Source organism: Microtus ochrogaster, linkage group LG8, assembly GCF_000317375.1.
Source record: "Microtus ochrogaster isolate Prairie Vole_2 linkage group LG8, MicOch1.0, whole genome shotgun sequence".
Taxonomy (NCBI): Eukaryota; Metazoa; Chordata; class Mammalia; order Rodentia; family Cricetidae; genus Microtus; species Microtus ochrogaster.
This window is the reverse complement of record NC_022033.1, coordinates 17,466,560-17,488,856: the sequence shown is the minus strand read 5'-3', so window position 1 is coordinate 17,488,856 and position 22,297 is coordinate 17,466,560. Positions and strand designations below refer to the sequence as shown.

At 49.2% G+C, this 22,297-nt stretch overlaps 1 protein-coding gene across 1 annotated transcript in view; it reads left to right on the top strand.

The window, feature by feature from the left end:
• The first annotated feature begins 15,355 nt into the window (after window positions 1-15,355).
• Lpin3 (lipin 3) overlaps window positions 15,356-22,297 on the top strand; it is a 13,494-nt gene continuing 6,552 nt past the window's right edge. The window contains exons 1-8 of the mRNA XM_026787196.1: window positions 15,356-15,547; window positions 17,113-17,208; window positions 18,280-18,527; window positions 18,703-18,783; window positions 19,754-19,874; window positions 20,004-20,364; window positions 21,706-21,805; window positions 21,946-22,106. Coding sequence (XP_026642997.1) covers window positions 15,356-15,547; window positions 17,113-17,208; window positions 18,280-18,527; window positions 18,703-18,783; window positions 19,754-19,874; window positions 20,004-20,364; window positions 21,706-21,805; window positions 21,946-22,106 — 1,360 coding nt within the window. The remainder of the gene's footprint in view (window positions 15,548-17,112; window positions 17,209-18,279; window positions 18,528-18,702; window positions 18,784-19,753; window positions 19,875-20,003; window positions 20,365-21,705; window positions 21,806-21,945; window positions 22,107-22,297) is intronic.

Here is a 22,297-nt window from a genome sequence, read left to right as displayed (position 1 = left end):
CCCCCCCCCCCGCCCAGGTCGCCTCAGGCTCTAGGGGGCGGGGCTTTGGGAACGGGCGCGAGCCCCCTGACGTCGCGAGGAGCAGGCCTTACCCAGAGCGCATGCGCCGGCCAGCCACCCGCCCGCGTTCTCAGTGTGGAGGATGAAGTGGGTAGAGGAGGCCGGTACGGAGGCGGATGCTGAGGCCCTATCGGTTCCCGGCCTTTGTGCTCCATAGCCTGGTCCTTCTAGAGGGCAGTGTGGGCAAGGATCCCAAACCCGTGCGCCCCACCTCCTTAGTGCAGTTATTCCAAACCACCAACATTAGGGAGACTTTTATTTTTTGACACCACAAAGGTTTCACTGCAGGTTGTAGTGTCTTGTTTACTCAGAGAAATAGTAGCCAAAACGAACTTATTAAGGTCGCCGCTTCCCTAGTATTATCTTAGGATACTGGAGCTTTCAAACACCTGCTTCCATCATGTTCATCTTTCGCAGCTGCTGTTGGCCTGGGATAAAATCCTGTTTCACGTTTCGGGCTTCTTTTTATAACAGAACCCCATCTGTGGCAAATTTGTTCCATAAGTGGCCCTCACCCTTCGAACCCAGATTAACAAACAGCTCTGAAGACTGGGTCCCAATCCCAAACCTGCTTATGTCTAACATCAATTGGCCACCATCTGTCATCCACGAAAGGCAGTGAAATATTAGGAGAGATAGGGTGACTGAAAGGATTAAATGGCAGTTTATATAAAACTTTCTGCACCACGTCTTGATGTTAAGTGTTTAAAACAAGGCTGAATTTATAGCTGTGTGTGATGGTCCACAGCTGTAACCTCACTCAAAGAGGCTGAAGCAAGTTTGATTGCAAGTTTGGGGTCAGCCTGGGCTGCATAGTAAGACCCTGCCTCAAAGCGGGGGGAAAAAGTCTGAGTTTATTACAGTTAGTAAACGTACGCAATGTATCAAATTTGACGTGTCCAGAGTCAAGCACTAAAACTTGCTCCTTGACATATTGCATGTGGTCAGCGCACAATCATCACGGTTCACGTCGAGTCTGGCATTTTTTTTATGACCCAGGCAAGCTGTCGCAGCCACCTTTCACCTCTCTTCCAATCATAGCCATCTCAGTCATTAGCAAGCCTGCTGGCCCTCCCTTCAGCAGTCCATACTGGGGATACTACAGGAGCTTTTCCCTTAGGCTCCCCTTCATTCCAGCCTGTGCTCAACCCAGCAACCGCGGGGATCCTGCTAAAGCCTACATCATTCCTATATTGGGCACAGTAAAAATCAAAAGCTTTATTCCAGGGGTTCCTAGATCCCGTGCAATCTGCTCTTCTTCTAACAAGTACGTCTCCTTCCTCCTTCCTCGGCCAGCCACACTAGCCTCCTTCCTGCTCCTGCAACAGGAAGGATCTTTGCACTTAGTCTGTCTTCTCCTGGGCACCAGAAAGACGTGTTCTCACTTCAAATTTCTACCCAAAAGGTATTTCCTTCCACGGATGTCAAGCCCAAATTTTCATCACCCTGTCGTCTCCCTTTGTTCTGCTTTACTTTTCTTCCCGGCCCTTATAACCCCAATATTCATCTCTCGGGGCAGGAATGTTGTTTTTGCTTATTTTCAACATCTGGAACATGTGCAGATATGTTCAGGAACCCAAGAACTATTTCATGAATGAATGAGTATATACACGAGGTTGTGCTCCAATTTATTTTCATTTATTCAACCAACTTTCCAAGCACTTTTCCTGGCCCAGGTACTCTGAGCATGCATAGAAAGACATTCTCCCAGATGCCAAGAAACTGCATATTTCAGAAGAGACAGAAATGTTACGGATCTGGAAGAAAATATGCAAATACCAACTGCTTTGGGAAACATGGCACAGAGGGTATACTTACCCAGTGTGTGGCAAGCATGGTGGTGTTTACATGCAATCTCAGATAGTCAGGGGCTAGGGGAGAAAGCTCACAAGGGGTGTGTGTGTGTGTGTGTGTGTGTGTGTGTGTGTGTGTGTATGCTGACCATTTTGAGACACAATGAATACATTCATTATCCTAATCAATATTTTGCATACCCATGTGAAAGCTCAGACTGAACACTTTAAATGTGTATGGTTTACTGTACATCAATTATGCCTTAATGAAACCGGAACGTTATTTTCAAATCTCTTTTACTCTCTTCCCCACTTTAACTGTAAGCCCCACACATGCTGATGTGGGTATAGCTAATCTATGGGGGTTTGGGGTGGGGGTTCTTTGTTTTTACTACCGTGCAGGATTTCAAGGCCCATGTTTTAGTTTCATTCCTGTTGCTGTTATAAAAATATCCTGACAAAAAGATCCTAGGGGAGAAAGCAGGCTTTTCTTTTCCCGCTTATAATTTCAGGGTACAGCCCACCATGGGGAAGTCAAGGCAGCTAGTCAAACAGACATATTACATACAATCAAAGGCAAAAAGAAATCAACACATTCAAGCTCATTTGCTTGCTTGTGCTTGGTTAGATTTCCCCACAGTTTGGGGCCCCCTACCTAGGGAATGGTGCTACCTATAGTAGGCTGAACTGTCCCACTGCAGGTAATATAAGCTGTGGCAAGTTGACAAAGCAACAACGTCCACGTACAATTCTTTGTTTGCTCAATCACTAGAGCTCCTTCTACTGTCGCCAACAGTATAACAAAAAATCTCCTTTATTTTCACAGACCTGAGCAAACTTTCCCAGAGACCACCCAAAAAGTGAAAGTGCTACACTGGGAGCCATGTGCGTATTTGATTTTTTTTTTTTTTTTGGTCTGTTTTTGTTTTTTGAGATAAGATTTCCTGGAACTCACTCTGTAGACCAGATTGGCCTCGAACTCACAGAGAGTCACCTTTCTCTGTTTCCCAAGTGCTGGGATTAAAAGCATATGCCACCACTGTCTGGCTTTTTTTCTTTTTTTTGGGGGGGGGTGCAAATTTGATTTTTACCAAGAACTGACTCCTATGTTACAGAGTGGATAACACTTTGACAGTCCCACCGGGTGTCTGGAGAGTCCTCTGTAGTTGGATTTCAGACTTTCATACTGCAACTAAGGGATGGACGTTGTTTCTAGTAGGCCCCACCCATTTTGATTTTGGTACTGGCCATGTGGTCACTAACAAACAATTCTTCAGGCTGTGGCCATTTCCTGGTGATTTAACAAAACAAATTTCTTGCTTATTTTTGTTTGTTTTCTAAATTATAATTCCGAGGAAGGGTGCAAATGCAAGATGGGAGTTCTTTGTTCTGTCTTCCCTGGGCACTCTTCGGCAACCCACAAAGGTTCCACCTCCATGGAAGAACTGGTCCTCGGTGCTTGGGCCAGTGTCCTAAATGGCAAGGAATGCAGTGACTCAGCTAGTCACTCAGGGACACTTTGGTGAGCAAGGCCACGGGAAGGAAATCATTACAGACAGCTGGACTGTAAAAAGCAAAAATACTCCACACACCAAGCTCCACCAGGCAGCAGAAGCTGAGCGTTCCATGATTCAACAGGCCTGTTTCTGCCACGTGGCTCATGCTCATGGTACGTGGCACATAGCCCTGGCTGGCTGCTGGCTGCTGCTCTAAGCACAGCTAGGAAAAACGAGAGAGCAGGGACCTCGGGAAAGCTGTGAGTGCATTTTCTCCCCACTCTGTGTGTTCGCTTGTCTGCTCCTTCTCCTCGTTTGCTGTCCCTTCACCCACTTATCACAGCCCTCAACATCAACAATAACTATAAGCTGGAATTAATCGTTTCACCCATGCCGGCAACTGGCAGGGACACAAGGTCAAACAACCAGTATCCTCTCAGGGCCCCGACAAGTCTTGCTCCCTGGGGTAGGTTCCAGCGTCCTGGGAAAAGAAGCCAGTAGCAGTTCCAAGGGACTGAGACTGGGCTGGAGACAGGACAATCGAAGATGTGACTACAGGTTCACTTGCTTTTACTGGAGGCCTAGTGTGTGTCAGACCCTGATCTTAAACTCAATTAGTGAGGACAGACCAAACAACCTGTCCTCCCAGGGTCCACATTCCCCTGGAAGCCTCAAGAAGTAAGTTCCAATAGCACGTAAGGGACTGATTCTTGTGTGTGTGTGTGTGTGTGTGTGTGTGTGTGTGTGTGTGTGTGTGTGTGAGAGAGAGAGAGTGAGTACTCATCCAGATGAGTTACGTGTGTGCGCGCGTGCGAGTATTCACCCAGATGAGATACATGTGTATGTGTGTGTATGTGTGTGTGTGTGTATGTGTGTGTGTATGTAGGCGTGTGTGAGTACTCACCCAGATGAGTTACATGTGTGTATGTGTATGTGTGTGTGCGTGAGTACTCACCCAGATGAGATACATGTAGATGTGCTCACTCATGTATGCATATGTAGAAGCCAGAGGGTTATCTTCCTCCACTGTTCTCCATTTTATTTTTGGATACAGTTTCTCTGTTTTCATTTTGGGCAGTCCATAAGTCCTGAAGGTTATTTTTCTTTTTTAATTCATTTAGCACCCACAGAGGCCAGATGAGGGTGTGTGATCCACTGAATCTGGAATTACAAATGGTTATGAGCAGCCATGTCGGTGCTGGGAACTGAACCCAGGCCCTCTGGAGAGCAATCAGCACTCTTAACAGTTGAGCCATCTCTCCAGCCTGCGAAGAATTTTTTTCTTCTTCTAAGATAAAGTCTCAGGCCGAGGATGGTGGCACATGCATTTAATCCTAGCACTGTGGAGGCAGAGGCAGGTGGATTTCTGTGAGTTCAAGGCCAGCCTGATCTACAAAGCAAGCTCCAGGCCAGTCAAGGTTGCATAATGGGGCCCTGTCTCAAGAAAGAAAAAAGAAAGAAAGAAAGAAAGAAAGAAAGAAAGAAAGAAAGAAAGAAAGAAAGAAAGAAAGAGAAATAAAAAGAGAAGAAAAGAAAAATAGTCTCCCATATCTACCCCAAGCTTGACTCACATACTTGCTTTGTAGCTGAGGAGCACCTGGAATTGTTCATCCTCCTGCTTCTACCTTGCTCAGTTTTATGAACAGCTGGGGTTTGGACCCAGGGTCTTTTGCATTCTACCAACAGAGATGCATCCCTAGCCTGCTGGGGAATTTTCTTTCAAGACACAGAAAGCTTCACTTTACACAGTGGTCTTTTGGGTTTTCCTCTTAGGTCAGAAATCACTGTCAAATTCCGAAAAGACTCAGCCATCTGATGTCATTCCTGAGAGAGGCAGTTGGAGCCTGGACACTGCCAGGCAACATGGCGAGGCCAGTCAATCCTCAGCTGGCACCACAGGCTTTTCTTTGGCAGGGGTGGTAGAGGAAGAGCCCAGAGGAGGCAGGGCCAGAGAAGCTGCTTCCCAAGCCCTTCCCCTTTGCTAGCCATGGAAGATCAGGCCTTGCACCCAGAGCATGGGCTGGGCTTTGGAACCTTTAACTTGCTGGTGGAAGTCATTGAGAGTTGAATCTCTGTAGATGCCTTAGATGCCAGAGGCTCTCTTGATCTAAGGGATGGAAAGGCCCAGCACCCCTTGGGTCTTGCCTCACCCTCTCCACCCTCTGTTTTCTGAAGTACTCCCTTTACCTAGAAGCCAGAGGACTTCCATGATATCCACCATGTTTTTTCCTTTGCTCTTAGAGCAGGGAATATCACAACCACCTTCCTCATCTTGCTTTGTCAACACAGAACTACTTCCAGGTAGCACCATTCGGCCTTCTTATAAGGTAGGCCCCACGATACTCCATTAATCTTCTAATCTGAACTGGGTTTTCAGGCCTACATATGTCCTAGAGAAAGCTCTCTGACCCCCTTCTCCTGGCTATGGGCTTCTGGAGTTGTACTCACCTTAAATGGTAGTTGATTGACTGGCACCTTCTTAGACCCAGCACCCATCACTGTGAAGCCCATATGGCATGCCCAGGGCCTGATTCGGCCCTGGTGTTTGCAGGTTATAAACAACCTACCTGAAAGCCTCTGCTGTGCTTTAATCTCTGCCTGGGTGGAGACTTACACATTTCAGATCCCTTATTAGACCAAGTGTCAAACCAAGAGTTCGGAGAGAAGGGAAGGGCTTACATAAGACACTAACAACTGCCAACCCCCACCCCCTCCAAAGTTTCTGACTCACTAGGTCTGGCAGGTGGGTAGGTGGAGAATGTGAATTCCTAACTCAGTCCCAAGTGCTACTACTGCTGCTGGCCCAGGGAATTCACTCTAAGTAACACTAGCTAAGGCTGGGGAGTGGCAGGCACAACCAGGAAAGTGCTTGCCTTGCAAGCATAAGGACCTGGGGGGAAAAAACTTAAAAAGCTAGGTGTTGATGGACACGGTGGCATATGCATTTAACTCTAGCACTCGGGAAACAGAGGAAGGTGGATCTCTAAGAGTTTGAGGTCAGTCTGGTCTCTATATGGAATCCCTGGCTAGCCAGGCTAGGGATAAATAGTGAGAACCTGTTGAAGAAGAAAAAGGGCGAAAGAGGAGGACAATGAAATCAAGTGTGGCAGGGGTGTGTGTGCTTGCATGCGTGCGTGCGCTTGTAATCTCAGTTCTGGGGAGGCAGAGGCAGTTGGATTCCTGGGGTCAATGAGAAAACAAGGAGAATGGTTTCTGAGGAATGGCACCTAAGGCTGTCCTCTGTCCTCTGCAAGCATGTGTATACTCGTACACTCATCCACACACAAATACACACAGGTGCACACGAAATAAATAAATACACAGTGGCCGTTTGAATGGCTTTAGCCCCCATAATCTCACAGTAAGTGGCACTGTTAGAAGGTGTGACTTTGTTGAAGTAGGTGTGGTCTTGTTGGAGGAAGTGTGTCCCTGTGGGGCAGGCTTTGAGGTCTCACACATGCTCAAGATACCACCCAGTGCCTCAGACCACTTCCCGTTGCCTGCAAGATGCAGGACTTTTGGCAACTTCTTCAGCACCACGTCTTCCTGGATGTCGCCACGTCCCACCACGATGATAATGGACTGAACTTCTGAAACCGTAAGTGAGCCACCCCTATGAAATGTTTTCCTTTATGAGAGTTGCTGTGGCCACGGTGTCTCTTCACAGCAACCGAAACCCTATCTAAGGCATATACCTTAGAGCACCTATCTTTTCGTTGGTAAATGGAATTGTTATGGGCTCCTTATGAGAAACCATGAGAATGAAGAATTCGGCCTGGTGCCTGCACCCAGCAGGGGCTCAGTGAACACATGGCCAGAGGTGGGAAGGGTTTAAGCAGGTCAGCAGGGCTTGCAGAAGAGCTGAGGCCAGGGAGCCCTGGTTACACTGTGGCGGCAGCTGGGAGTCATGCGTTGTTCTGGAACTGGGCTAAGGAAACTGAATGTGGCAACGTTGGACAGGAGAGACGGGTGCTGTGAACTTGGGTGTTGTGGGCAGACACGGATTTACCAGATTTAACAACAACGACAATAAAAATGAAAGCATGCAGTTACTCTTGAATTTTAGGCAAATAGTGAACGTTAGACAGGACATACTTACACTAAGAAATGTGTATCTGAAATGGAAGTGCAGCTAGTGTCATTTGTTAATAGCAGCCACACACTGGTTGCCTGCCTTCCACCCCTAGAGACTGTTCCCCGAGGCGAGCCAATTCCGGCTACCCCTGCATCCGGTCCCGCTAGGACTGGTGGAGGCTCTACTCCTGGCAGCCGGTCTCGCCGCTAATGACACGTGATCACAGCTGCAAGCCTGGCTCAGAGCTTCCATTCACCTCAGGCTGGGTTCACCCGCAAGGAAGTAGCAGGACAAAGTAAATAGTCACTGGTCCTGCCTGTGGATTCAGAAGCATTTAGACTACCTAATTTCAACAAGAAGATAGTCTACTAAGAAACCAACAGCCACCAGTGGTATAGGATCCAGCTAGCAATGGGCCTAGGAGAGGGGGAATGACCTAACCTTTAACTTCAGAAAGAGGCAAATGCCATCCACACTGTACATTCAGCCTAAAAGGACACCCCAGAGGTGATGACATAAGCTACAGCTGGAGCAGGATAGTCCTTGCCTTGGTCAGCTTGGCTGGGTGTTAGGACAAATAAGACCACCAGAGACTGCCTCTCGTCCCCTCACACCTGTCCCTACTTACCAAATTCCAGGTGATTCAGAGTTCTGAAAACAAGCTTGGTGGAAATCCAACTTCTGTGATAATCTTTATATGACCTTTTCCTGCTCTAACAAAAAAACAATGAAAAAAGCATGAGCTTCATCTTCAAAGCTGTGAGATTAAAGCTGGTCGTGGGGCTGTGTGCCACTAAAGGGGCTAAGGCCAGAGAATCACCTGAGGCCAGGAGTTTGAAGTCATCCTGGGCAACAGAGCAAAACGCTACCCCCCAAAACAAACAAATCCACACAAAACAAAAAGAAAGGGCTGAGGGTGGCTCAGTGGTAAGAGCTCTTGTTCTGCAAGCATGAAGAAGAATTCAAATCCCTAGGACCCACACAAAAATACAGTCAAGGGGGTTGGAGCGAAGGCTCAGCAGTTCAGTGCTCGGGCTGCGGAGCACAACTGTTTGATTCCCAGTGCGCACAAGGACCCTCACAACTGCTTTAACTCAAGTCCCAGGAGATCCACTGCCCTCTTCTGGCCTCTGTGGGCACTGCACCCACCTGGTTCACAGATATATATGCAGGCAAAATACCCAAACATACAAAATTATAAAATAAAAAAGAAAGACAGACTTGATGGCACATGCCCATTGTCCTTGTGGGCAAAAAATAAAAATAAAAATAAAAGAAATCCAGTCACTGCTGTGTATACCTAATAAGCCCAGCTGTGTGAGAGGAAGATTCCAAGACATCACGGGCTAGCAGAGCCCAGGAAGCAAGCTTCTGGTTCTGACATAGACCCTGTCTCAAGGCATTGAGGTAGAGATCTTAGAGATCTGCTCCAGCCTCCATCTCCACCCAGTCATTCCCCAATACACACACACACACACACACACACACACACACACCTAAACAATGACAAGCATTATTGAATGTCTAATATGTGCCTTGCCCTTGTTCGGCATCTATTTAGCTCAGTAAAACTACGTGGGGTTGAAATCCCAGTGCCCTGGGCTCAGCCTTTGTCAAGGCCATGAGGATTTAGATATGCAGCCAAGACTGAGGACCACTGATTATCAAATCTTCACAATGTAACCCTGCAAGGTAAGTTTTATCATCATTTTGCAAGTGATCAAAAAGTTAGATGTAGGCTGGGCATAGTGGGGTACACCTTTAATCCCAGTACTCTGGAGGGAGGCAGAGGAAGGCAGAGCTCCAAGAGTTGAGGCCAGCTTGGCCTAAGTAGCTACATAGTGAGACCCTATCTATCTATCTATTCTATCTATCTATCTATCTATCTATCTATCTATCTATCTATCTATTCTATCTATCTATCTATCTATCTATCTATTCTATCTATCTATCTATTCTATCAATCTATCTATCTATCTATCTATTCTATCTATCTATTCTATCTATCTATCTATCTATCATCTATCTATTCTTTCTATCTATCTATCTATCTATCTATTCTTTCTATCTATCTATCTATCTATCTATCTATCTATCTATCTATCTATCTATCTATCTATCTATCGGAGACAAGGTCCCTCTACATAGTCCTGGTTGTCCTGAAACTCACTTAATAGACCAGGCTGGCTTCAAACTTAGAACTCACAAAGCTCAGCCTACCTCTGCTTCCCGAGTGCTGGGATTAAAGGCGCGCGCCACTGTATCCGCCTGTGGGACCCCACATCTTTAAAAAAGAAAAAGATCAACTCTAGCATGGAAAGCCCCAGTCTGTGGCCGCTCCTACCTCTGACACAGTGTTCTTTGAGAAAGAAGTTCCTGGTTTCCAGGGTTTAAACATCCAGTATAACCATTCTATCTAACAGTGCCATGGACAATCTTGTGGCACACCACAGTCGCCAGGGCCACCCTGAGAATGCTCTGCTTTCAGCACAGCTCCTCTAAGAGAGCAACTAGACATTTCAGGAAGGACAGCAAAAGTCAGTCATTTCTGAACAGGCTCTGTCACCTTGGATCCCAGCATGGAAACAGCTTCTCGCTTCTCCCAGTCCTTTCTACAGCAGGCTTTTCCCAGTTCCCCGCTCCTATCCCTCTAAGCCTGACTTTTATGCCTTTACCTTAAAATAAATAATAACACAAAACGTTTATTTAAAGCAGTGTTTCTCAAAATTGTGGGTCGTGACCCCTTTGTGGGGGGTTCAAATGACCCTTTCACAGGGGTCACATATCAGATATCCTGCATATCAGATTCAGAACAGTAGCAAAATTATAGCTGTGAATTAGCAATGAAAATAATTTTATGGTTGGAGGTCACCACAGCATGAAGAACTGTATTAAAGGATCATGGCATTAGGAAGGTTGAGAACCAGTGACTTAAAGTAAGTGCACAATGTATGCACAGCCTGCCTGGGACACCTTGTAAGTGTAGATTACAGTTATCCAACTCAGAAGCAAGCACCTTTACTGGCTGAGACCCTTTTTGTTGTTGTTAGTCTGTTTTTTGTTTTTGGTTGTTCTTGTTTTTTTTTTTAAGACAGAGTTTCCGTATAGACGTGGCTCTGTAGACTAGGGTGGTCTTGAACTCGGGGTTCCATCTGTTTCTTCCTGCCAGTGCTGGGAAAGAGGCTTGCATGGCCATGCTGGGCTAAGCCATCTTTAAAGCAAAAGCTGTCTGTGCTTTTCAGAACAAACGCCTTCAGCTTTTGATCTTTTCCAGCACATCTTTGCAGGGGCCAGACTTACTTACAGGTAGTCCAGAGGTCTGTGAGTCCGGAAAGGCAACGAACCACTGATTCAAAGTCAATCCTGGCTCAGCCGGGACCCCTTGCCATTATAACCTACGAATCTGCTCATTTAACGGGCTCTTGACACTGTTGGGTGGCGAGAAAGCGTGCCTGGGTGAAGACTGGTCACCATCTGCCCTCTGCTGGGCCGAGGTGGTATTGAGTGTGTTGCCCTTCCACGGACGCACTTGATGGGTGATGGAGCGGGTATTTACTGCCATGGCCCTGAGCTCGAGAATCTGTCCACTAGGAGTTCAAGTTCAATTAAAGAGAATATTTGGAGCTGTGTGGTGTAGCGGTGGTAGATCCCTTTGCACGTAGCTGGGTTTGATATCAGCCCTGCAAAAATAAACAATGGTGACATTAATAGAGCAAATAAGAAATTTTAACTGTGAGCACATGGGTGGTTGGATCTCGGCTAGAATGAGCCAAGGAACGCTGTTCCTAAGAGGGGAAATCCGAGCACTGAGCACTCCACAAACACATTTCACGACAAGTAGCATTCCTTTTTGATAAAACAAGAACTGGCGGAATTCGGCGGAAGATTAGCCCAAGGCCACAGAGCCAGGTGGAAAGGACGCAGGTAGACGCGGTTCCAAAGTCCTTGGGTCTCTGGTGTTCCTGTCGTTGCAGCTGGTGGCCACGCTGGCCCCGGGTCAGAGTCCTGAAGTCCGCTGCTTCCAAGTCTCCCTAGGAGAAAGGGTGCCCTTGGGTGTGAACACGGGACAGGGGCGGGGTCTTTTCGAAGGGAGGGGTGGAGCCAGGACCTGTAGGGGACAGCGACGGACCTGGTTGGTGGAAGGAGTGGAGCCGGGATCTCGCCGGGTCCCAGAGAAGGCGGAAGTGCCGAGACCTGGAGACTTACCTGTGGAACCACTGCGTACAGTTAGAGGCGGCGTCTCTGGGTCCCGGAGATCCAGGGGAGGAGGAGAATTCCTAGGTAGGAACCTAGCTGGACCAGGGAAGAAAAATGTTTCTCTCCCATCCTGTTCTTCTATCTCACCTTCATTTACGTTCTAGGGCCAGAGTCCACCTAGAGGTCGGGAAAGAGTCGGGGGAGGGATTGTCTCACTTCCTCTCCGCGGCTGCCAATTCCCTGGATAGCCGAGACTAGGAACCTGGAGAAGCTGGGACGTTTTATGTTGGCTACCTTGGACTGACTGTGTGTTCTTGGTACTGAGTGTCCTCAGCCGCAAAAAAAAAAAAAAAAAAAAAAAAAAAAAAAAAAAAAAGCCCGGCCCTTGTCTGGCCTGTCTTGCGGATCAATGAGGGGAGCTGAGGCGGCACTGTCCCTCTCTGGGACAACAGAAGTTGCTACCCTATGCTGGGGGGAGCTGCAGCTTTGTGGCAGAGAACTTCGCTGAGATAGGAGGGACCCTGGGTGTCATCCCCAACACTGGTATAAACAAGCAAACAAAAGTGCTTACTCACCTCTCCCTTTGGTGGCAGATGGAAAGTCATCCCCACTTCATGACCCCCCACACACACCTCAAAATCTGGGCACCCAAGAAGGCAGAGATCTCAGGCCCAGGACAACTGGTTCTGGCTTGCCTATGGTCGAGACGGACTAGAGGTTTGATCAAGGCGCTCCACAAGGCCTGGAATTCACCCGTCCCTCTTATAAATAGTGAGGTCCCCACTGTTGGGGATGTTGAGGGCCAGCTTGCTGTGTTTAAACTGTGAACTGCAAGTCGGGCTGCCCCAGGGACCGCACTGCCCACAGCCTGGGTGAGTGGGACCTGCTATGATGCTGGTGCTTCCCCAGCGCATGCTGTACAGCGTTAGACGCAATCATCAGGCATTCGTACCTACCCACTTCAACAAGCTGAAATTAAGACCCCGATAAATCAAGTGATAAATCTGCCCAAAGTCATAGCTGGGAAGTGTGCGGATGAGAACCCAGGCACGATGGTGTTCTCAGCCACGGTGCTCTGCTGATGAAGTCTTAACCTAGACAGCAGGAAAGTCAGGGAAGGGACAGTTGCATAAGGCGGCAAGCAGAGCTCCAGGCTTGAAAAGGGCAGAAAAGAAGGTTCCCTTAGGGGTGCATGAGGTGTGGGGCAAGATCAGTGGGCTTTTAGTTAGAGGCAAATGGGATTCTAGACTCCTTTGACATTTGAGTAAAATGGGTCTAAATTAAGGTCTATATTGTATATTGAAGCCAGCGAGTTGCTTGCCTGAGAAGACCTCATGAGCAGATCTAACTCTAGTGACACTGCCTCCCGTGTGCCCATCTCTGCCATCCAGCTCCTTTTCTTACAAGGAGACATTTGGTTGTGCTTGCAGTGTTGGGGATTGAGCCTAGGGCTTTTCATGAACAAGGTAAGTGTTCTACCACAGGCCTACATTCCCTAGCACCTCTAGGAAGCATTTAATATCAGGAGACAATGTGGCCGTCACCACCTTGGATGGGAGCTGGGGGCCCACTGGGTACCTAATGGTCAGGGACCAGAGACACGGTTTTACAATACTCCCTGCTCAGTGTGCACGCACACACCCAAAACAAACCACGCCTGCCACCCTACCCTGGGTCTCCAGTGCTCACTCCTTTATTCCTGAAAACTCCTGGGTTTTCTCTGCTTTTTCTGTCTGTCCCGCCAGTCTGTCCCCTTAGATCTGTAGTCACTGTGCTCAGGGCTAGAGAGCAGAATGAAGCGTTCTACCGAGGTCACAATCAATAGGTATCTTGCAAACAAAACTGTTGTTGGATTTGAGTGGCATTAGGGAGCCACGGCATTTAATTTCGCCCTACTTTTTACTTAGCCTCCTGCTGTCTCGGTCAAGACTTTATTATCAGATGCCCAGATCATGAATGGCCACAGGGCATTGTGGGTGAGGGGGCACCAAACTGCCTGAGTGCTAATCTCCACTCTGCCAGTGACTGGTTGTGACTCTGGGCAGGTTACATCATCTGAGTTTCTGTTTCCATCCTCTGAAGTGCACCACCTGTTGACAGGAGAGGGGACTGGGATGGCATTCCCTCAAAAATGTCACCCAATGCGGTCCATCACTCAGGCTTTTCCAAAAACCCAGTTCCGGGCCTGGGATCGCCGAGCTGTCTCTCCTCAACACTCAAGGATGCGAACAACCGCTGGGGAAGCTGTTGTGATGTGCATGTGGACCCGTGCAGGCTGAGTAGGACCTAAGTTTTCGTATCTCTAACAAGCTCCCCAGTGACACTTACGCTGCCAATGCATGGACCACATTCCAGGCTCAGGGCATCACAGAGCTGGGCAGAGGAGGCTGCTCTCTCTGCAGACAACTGTGGTGTGGTTTGGGGACTCTGGACTAATTGAGGAGTCAGGAAACCTGAGTCACGGCCTCCCCTGCTTCCCCCGCCCCCATCTGTGCTCAGCGCCATAAAGCTTGATAAGTGGCTTTAGCATTTTGAAGGATGATCCTGAATGCGTGTCCTCCAGGAACTCTTCTGTAAGATCTGAGAGAGGACGGCCACATGTGGAGGTGACTTGGGTCCTGTTCTCGGTCCTGGCAGCCAGGGGAGCATTAGGGCCGCCAGCCTGAGAGCATAGCAGGTAGAATGGGCTGCATCTGCTAAGGGTGGAGTAAGGCAAGGGGATATTATGCCAGCTTGGTTATGACTCTTATTATAGCCCTGGCTTTTCCTTGCTGCCTCTGAAGCCTCCTGCCTTCGCCTCTCCCCTTCTTGCCTGAGGCAGGAAAGCTAGAGGGACCAGACTGCCTGGGGATGACAAGCAACACTGGCTTGAATGGACATCAGAGCTCTGGTCTGAAGCTAGGGACTGGGAACAATGGCCTGAAGACCATGAAGTAGGGCTGGGGGCCTCACCTGCCAGGTGGGCCATCGATGGACATCTTACCAAGAAAAAGAGGGGTTGGGAGTGTAGGGTTGGAGTGGTTCCTTAAGTTACCCAGAGACCTTACTGGGTGTCTGGTCTAGTAATAGCTCTCAGTGGAGTAATTAGGCCCCTGGAGTGGGTAAACAATTTCTAGGACTAGGAAGCAGCAAGCTCTCTAGACCCATTTCTCAAACGGGAGACCTCCTTTCGGATGCCACCTATTTCCTAACAAGGCTGGCTGGATTTGGAGGCTCTCCCCCACTGCCCACAGTGTACTGTTTCCACGGTGAATATTCCTCTTTGTTTCTGCCAAGGGTTCTGGACATGAGTCACACAGACCTGGACTTGACCCTCAGGTTCTCTCCTTACAGGTGTGAGACCCTGGGCAAGCCACTCCGCCTCTCGGAGCTTCGACCGGCTCGTCTGTAAACAGGAGCAAGTCACCCTGCTCTGCCAGCCTTGCAGGGTTGTTGTGAAGTTTAGGTGAGCCATGCCCATGGAGTGCTCACGGGCATCACCATGAGTCATAGCATTTAGAGGCACGGGCACCCGGCTGTCGTCTCATCCTGAGCCCTTATTTTTACAGATGTGGAGATTGGCAGCAGGACAAGGCAGCTGGCCACCCAAGGGATCCGCAGTAGGTCGGTGGGCCAGCCACGGCTAGGAGGCCCAGGTCTCCTCCCACAGCTGCTGCCGCTGTACAGACACAGTCTCTCTTCACTGGCTAAACACAACCTAAGCTTGGGCATCCCAGCTCTGGGCAGCAGCAGCCATGAACTATGTGGGGCAGCTGGCAGAGACAGTGTTCGGAACTGTTAAGGAACTGTACAGGGGCCTAAACCCTGCCACGCTGAGCGGCGGCATCGATGTGCTGGTGGTGAGGCAGCCGGATGGCTCCTTCCGGTGCTCACCCTTCCATGTTCGCTTCGGCAAGCTGGGTGTCCTGCGGTCACGGGAGAAGGTGGTGAGTGCTTTGGCCTGTGGTCTGGCTTCATCGGGGTGGGCTTTTGAAGGCGGCATTATCAATCACTACTGTCCCAGAAAAGACTTGGCCTCCATAAAGGGTGGGGGTGGGGAGTACCTGTCCTGTTTACCTTCTTTTATATTTTCATTGAATTTTCTTTAAAATGTTATTTTGTTGTATTTATTTTGTCTATGTGTGTATATATGATTGAATGCTTATTTGTATGTACAATGTGGGAGTCAGTTCTTTCCTTCCACGACGTGGGTTCCAAGGATTGAACTCAGACTGTCAAGCTTGGTGGCAAGGGCCCATTCCTGCTAAGCCACCTCACTGGTCCTCATTGTTTTTGGGTTGGTTTAGGGCCTTGATCCAGAAGATTCTCATTTGCTAAGGTAGGAAGCCCAGTGGAGTAGAGCCGGATTCTGTGGCTACCGAGCCTTCCTCAGCTTATTGAGACCTCCCCTGTGGCCTTGCTAATCACCTCACATCTTCAAACCTATTCACATCACCTTTAGGAATGGGCAAGTTTTTCTATGCCTAATGCTAGCAATGGAATAGTTTGGGACAGTAAACAGGAACAGACAGTGTGGCCTTAAGGCCAGGTCTTTGGGGACAAGGCATAGTCCCACATCAGCTTCCTCAGGCTCATGACAGAGACTTCATTTAGCACCGTGTGTGAGCAGCAGTGTCGTGGGCCCAAACCCCATTCAAGTTGAGGTGACTGTGAATTTTTCAGAATCCTAGTAGGAAAGTATAATCTGTGAAAGACAGCGTACCTCAGAGGTCAGAGACTGGCTGTAGGGCTGGGCAGATGGCCGAACCAGTCAAGAGCTCGCCATGTCCTGAGCTGGGGTTCTTAACAAACTTTTCCCACATAAGCAGCAAGGTGCAGAAGACGTCTGTAGTCCTAGCCCTGAAGAGGAGAGGCAGGTAGATCTCCGGAGCTTGCTAGCCTGCCAGCCTCACCAGTCGGTGGGGGAATCCTGTCTCGAAAAATAAGGTGGAGCGTGACTGAGTGTAGACACCTGAGATTGGCCTCAGACACCCACATAAGCAGGCACCCACACAAATATGTATACACGCATATGATACCGCACACAAGCACACACAAAATAAAACAAGGAGATTGGGGTGTAGTTGAATACTTTTGGAATTTCATAGGCTCTGCTGGGAGGGCTGGCCCTCACAAATAATCTACCCCCACCACACATACACACACACACACACACACACATACACACCCCTCAGTTTCCTTGTCTATAAAATGGGGATAATGATGAGCTACTACAAAGGGTTGTTGTAAAGTTAAACAGGATCCTCTACAGTAAGTGGTAATTCTCGCCATTATTCATGTCGTCAACACGGGTAGTCACAGTGGGAGCCAGGGAGAGGTAGAAAAATGAGGTCACAACGATGTTCTCCTGGTAACCCGGTGATAAGCAGCCAGGACCACGCGAGTCTGGAGAGAGCTGGAGGCAGTCAGGGTCATGGATCCAGTTTCTGGATCGGGACCTGAAGTCTGATGCTATGGCCTAGTCAGTCCCCACCCACCGTTCCCTCTGCAGGTGGACATTGAAATCAATGGAGAACCTGTAGACTTGCACATGAAGCTGGGGGACAGTGGCGAGGCCTTCTTCGTCCAGGAGCTGGACAGCGATGAGGTAGGGATCGGCTTCGCCCCTTCACTGGTGCTGACCGGGAAGGAAGCTGGGATCTGCCATTATCCCTGACCTCTCTTCAGCAGAGAACTGATGTAGACGGTCACTTGAGGCTGGCCTCAGCCTTCATGGTATTCTGTTATAGCCCAGAAAGGGGGGCCCTTCTCTGGTCGATTCTAGTTTCTGGGGAAGGTTTCTGAAGCTGGAGCCCTCTGAGCTGAGCCCATGGGGAGTGGAACGTTGGCCTGGCTGGGAGTCTCAGAAAACAGGAGGGTGAGGGGATTACAAAGAATAAAGTCTGGCTATTCGAGTCTGTGCAGTACCATACAGCCAGAATGCAGAGCTCGGGGTGTGTGTGTGTGTGTGTGTGTGTGTGTGTGTGTGTGTGTGTGTAAAACGAGGAGCGTTTGCAGAATGGTCTAGCCCAAGGCAACAAAAATGTTTTAACTGCTTGAATTTGACAAACTTTAACTGAGCCTCTGTTGTATGCCAGACACTGTGCAGCAGACTCAAACAAGTGACTCCTGTGCCTTCGAAAGGAGCTCCAGATAAGGCTGGAGAGACTGCTCAGAGGTTAAGAGCACTGGCTGCTCTTGCATAGGTCCTGAGTTTCATTCTCAGCAGCCACATGGTGACTCACAACCATCCATAATGAGATCTGGTGCCCTCTTCTGGCATGTAGTCATACATCAGGCAGAGTACTATATCCATAATAAATACATATTTTAAAAAAAAGTTCCAGACAAGGGCTGGAATACAGGCCCATAAATATTCATTGATGCAGCCTCTTGGTCATTGCCAGGAAATGCAGCCTGAGCTTCCTGGAGGAAGTGGCACCTGGCTAAGTCTTGGAGGAGAAATGGGTGCGACCAAGAGGCAGTGAGAGGCTGAGGCCCTGACTGCTCAGATGGAGCTGCCTGGACTGCTGCCTCACCTCAGTTAGAGGGGCTTGTGGCCAGTGTGGGCTGGCCCGTGCGGGCTGGCCCGTGCCTGTCCCTAAGCGAGCCCGCTGTGGGGTTCTGGGTAACCCGCTGACTCCAGCACCTTCAGCTCTCTGCCTGGTTCTCCCCACAGGAAGAGGTACCTCCTCGCCTGTGCACCTCACCCATCCCATGGGGAGGCCTGTCAGGCTTTCCCTCAGACTCCCAGCTGGGCACAGCCAGTGAACCCGAGGGCCTCGTTATCACCGGGCGGAGAAAGAGGCGGCGCAGGAGAAAACCCAGGCGCAGGGAGGATGCTGTGGACTCCAGTTCTGAGGAGTTGGAGGCAGGTGCTGAGAGTGAGCTGCCCTCGCAGGAAAAGCCAACAGCAGAGTCCCCAAGGTGGGTAGGAGCCGGACGGAGGCTGTGGGGAACACTAACCTGGGTGGAAGCATTTCTTCTGTGGATGCTGTGCAACTCTGGACAAGGGCGTTGGCGTCTCTGGTCTACTGTCCGAAGTCTGGATAGCCAGATTTCCCTGCCTGTCACTGAGCATTTCTCTGTGCTCCCTAAGCAGTGCTCAGGGGGAGGAGGAGTCCTCACCACAGCCGAAAGACATCTACCCTTACTCTGATGGCGAGTGCACCCCGCAGGCCAGGTAAGGGTCCAGTGGGTGGCATGCTGCCCCAAGCTGGTTTCAGCTTTACGTCTTTGGGTTAACTAAGCGTGTCTGTTGTCTATCTGTATGTCTCCTTTGTAAAACATTCAGGTTTAGGGGCAATTTTTGTTTTATTTCATCTTGTGTTTGTCAGTGCTTGGGATCAAAGCCAGTTTTTAAATTGTGGCAAAACATCCTTGACACGAACTTTACCAGTTTAACCAGTTCAGAGTGCACAATTCAGTGGCGCGGAGTCCGTTCACAGTGTTAAGCGACTAAAACTACTCTCTAGTTTTAGAACTTTCCTTCATGCTGAAAAGTCACATCTTAAGAGTCTCGAAAAAACCCAAAACAAACAAACAAACAAACAAACAAACAAACAAACAAACAAAAAGAGTACTTGCTTCCAGGGGAAAAAATTCAGCTCCTAGTACCTATTAATTAAATAGCTTACAACTGCCTGTCATTCCAGGAGATCTGGCGCCCTCTTGTGGCCTCCGCAGGCACTGCACCCATGTGCACACATGCACATAAATAGATCTTCAAGAAGCGGGGAGGAGGCAGAAATCCTTAATAAATAAATAAATTTAAAAAAAAAAGAAGTCCCATCTTGCCATCCTACTTGTTTTGATTTTTTGAGACAGGGTCTCACATAGCCAAGGTTGGCCTTGAATTCCTTACGTAGCAGAAGATGATGCTAAGATTACAGGCATGTTTTATGACATCTAGCTTTAAAATATCGTATTGCCTTATTATTGATTTATAGGAGTTCTTTACATATATGCATTTATATATGTATATGTGTGTGTATGTGTGGGTGTGCGCGCGTGAACATACATATTCTTGACTATTTTGGATCCAATACAGGCATAAATACCTATTGAAAATGTTTCTAAGTTGGGCTAGGTTGGGGAGTAGTGACAGTTGACTAGGTTGACTAGTATTGTCTCTGAATGCTTATTCTTTGCAGCCTCTCCTCCGGTGACCTAATGTCCCCTAAGAGTGACTCTGAGCTGGAGCTGCGGTCCTTGGAGCCAAGTCCCCTGAGAGCTGAGTCTCACATGCAATGGGCCTGGGGGAGACTGCCTAAGGTGAGTTCCTCCGAGCTGTGTCTTTCAGGGACTCCCTGGCCCCTCTGCATCAGGGTAGAGTGGCTAGGGTGTGAGTCTTGGGAGCCCCCATGCACCAGGCTGTGTCTTCCTGTCTTTCTCTGATTGAAGGTGGCGAAAACCGAGCGGCATGAGTTGTCTATGGTCCTCGACAGTATGGTCGAGGCAATCTCTGCTCTTCCTGGGGAACCTGACCCTAGCCCTTCCTCCTCTGCGGCTGGTGTGGACATTTCGAGACTCCCCACGCTACAACCAGTGGCCAGGGAGGATACAGTGCTTCCTGATGTGGAGACACTAGTTCCTGATTGTGAGGAAACACTAGTGGGTTCTCCCCTTGCTGCCCGAGAGACTAAGGAAACCAAGACTCAGAATTCTAGGGGTGCGGGTCACCCTCCTGCCACTAAGTCATGGAGCTGGGCCACTCTGGAGAGCCACATTCCCTCTGGGCATCCAGAAGTCTCCAAGGGAAAAGGTGAGTGATGGCTGGGTCTTCTCACTGCATCCCTGGCCTCAGGTTATGTCCTGGGTGGACTGTAGGACTTTAGGTACAGTTTGAGCAGCTGCTATATGCCAGGTGTGTTCACAGGGCCCAGTTCAATGGAGGAGCCAAATGGGATATGTGTGAACAGGGGAGGGCATGGCATAGACCACACAGAACAACGTCATTCGCTCAGGGACGGGGACTGTAAAGTCACAGGGTCTTGGAAGGTCTCTCTGAATAGTGAGAGTTGTAACTGAGACATGGAAAAGGAAGACTCGGCCATGGAAGGAATGAAAAGAAAATTCTAGGCAGAGGAAGCTGAGTGAGTGAGGCCAAGGTGGGAGATGTTGCAGGCCTAGGACTGAGATGGCTGCTGTGTTGAGGGAGGAGGGATGGGTGAACAGGGTAGGAAGGCACCAAGCAGGGCTGGAGGGAGGAGGGATGGGTGAACGGGGTAGGAAGGCAGGCAGGCCAAGCAGGGCTGGACCACTCTCAGCTCGCAGTTTGTCTTCACCAAAGCGTGGGTAGGAAGACCCCTGGCTTCCATTGTCCAAGTTGATAGCCATTGATTTATAGGCAGCTAAATTAAATAAGTAAGGCCAGGAGATGGCATGCTGTTGGCGGGATGCTTGACTAACATGTAAGCAGCCAGGGTCCCAGCCCCAGCCCCGCATAAACTGTGTACAGTGCTCCAAGCTTTTAATCCCAGAATTTGGGAGATATAGGTGGTGGGATCAGGAATGCAAGGTTGTCTTGGCTACATAGTGAGTTCAAAGCCAGCCTGAGGTACACGAGGCCCTGTCTCAAAGAAACAATACATGGGGTTAGTGAGGTGGTTCAGTGGGTAAGAGGCTTGCAGCCAAGCCTGACAGCCCAAGTTGAATCCCCAGGAACCACCTGGGTGGAAGGAGAGACCTGACCCCCGCAAGCCATCCTCTGACCTCCGGAAGGAGATAACTGACCTCTACCCTATAACTTGCACATGTGTACTGTGGTCCTCGGACTCACACACACACACGAAAATAAATAAAAATGTTATTAAAATATACCAATAAATAGGTAAATGAAAAAAATTAAAAAAATTAAAATGAAATTATTAAAGTTATACTTTAAAATTCCACTTCTCTATGACACCAGTCTATCTGAGGTGTGCTTAGTAGCCACATGTGGCTAGTGGCTGCCATACTGGACAATACAGATAAGGGACATTTCTGTCATGAAAGAGTTCTGGTGGACAGCATCAGCTTAGGACATTCAGAGGCAATGGGCCACATGTTGCTCATGCCACTGAACCCATGTTTGGTGGACGGGTGTCCCCTCCTTCACCCTCAGGTTCCCTGAAGAGAAACCACCACCTGGGCCCCAGTGACATCTACCTGGATGACCTGTCCTCCCTGGACTCTGAGAATGCAGCCCTTTATTTCCCCCAGAGGTACCTGGGCTCTGGGTGACAGGGAGTTTGGGACCGGGGCCTGTGGAGCCAAAGGCGTCCTATCAAGATTCAGGGAGGAAAGGGGGAGCCACCTCCATCTCCTTTTGTGTTCATATCATTGCTGGCCTCTTTGTCTTCAGTGACTGCGGGATGGGGCCCAGGAGGTGGAGTGAGCCCAGCAACCAGAAGCTCCTGGAGAACCCCAACCCTGAACACGTAGGCGAACCCACCCTGGACTCAGTGGACAAAGTAGCATTGTCCCTCTGTGGTGGACTGGCTGAAACCCGAAACATCCCCCCGGGTATGTTCAACCATGGTGCCAGCCATCCCGAGGATTAGTGCAGAGCTAGGGACCAAGGGAGGATGGGGAGGGTCAGAAAAGGGATGAAGGCTTCTATTGATGAGAGGAGGTGAGAGGAAAACAGAGATGACACCCAGGAGCCTTAGGAGGACAGAGATGACACCCAGGAGCCTTAGGAGGACAGAGATGAC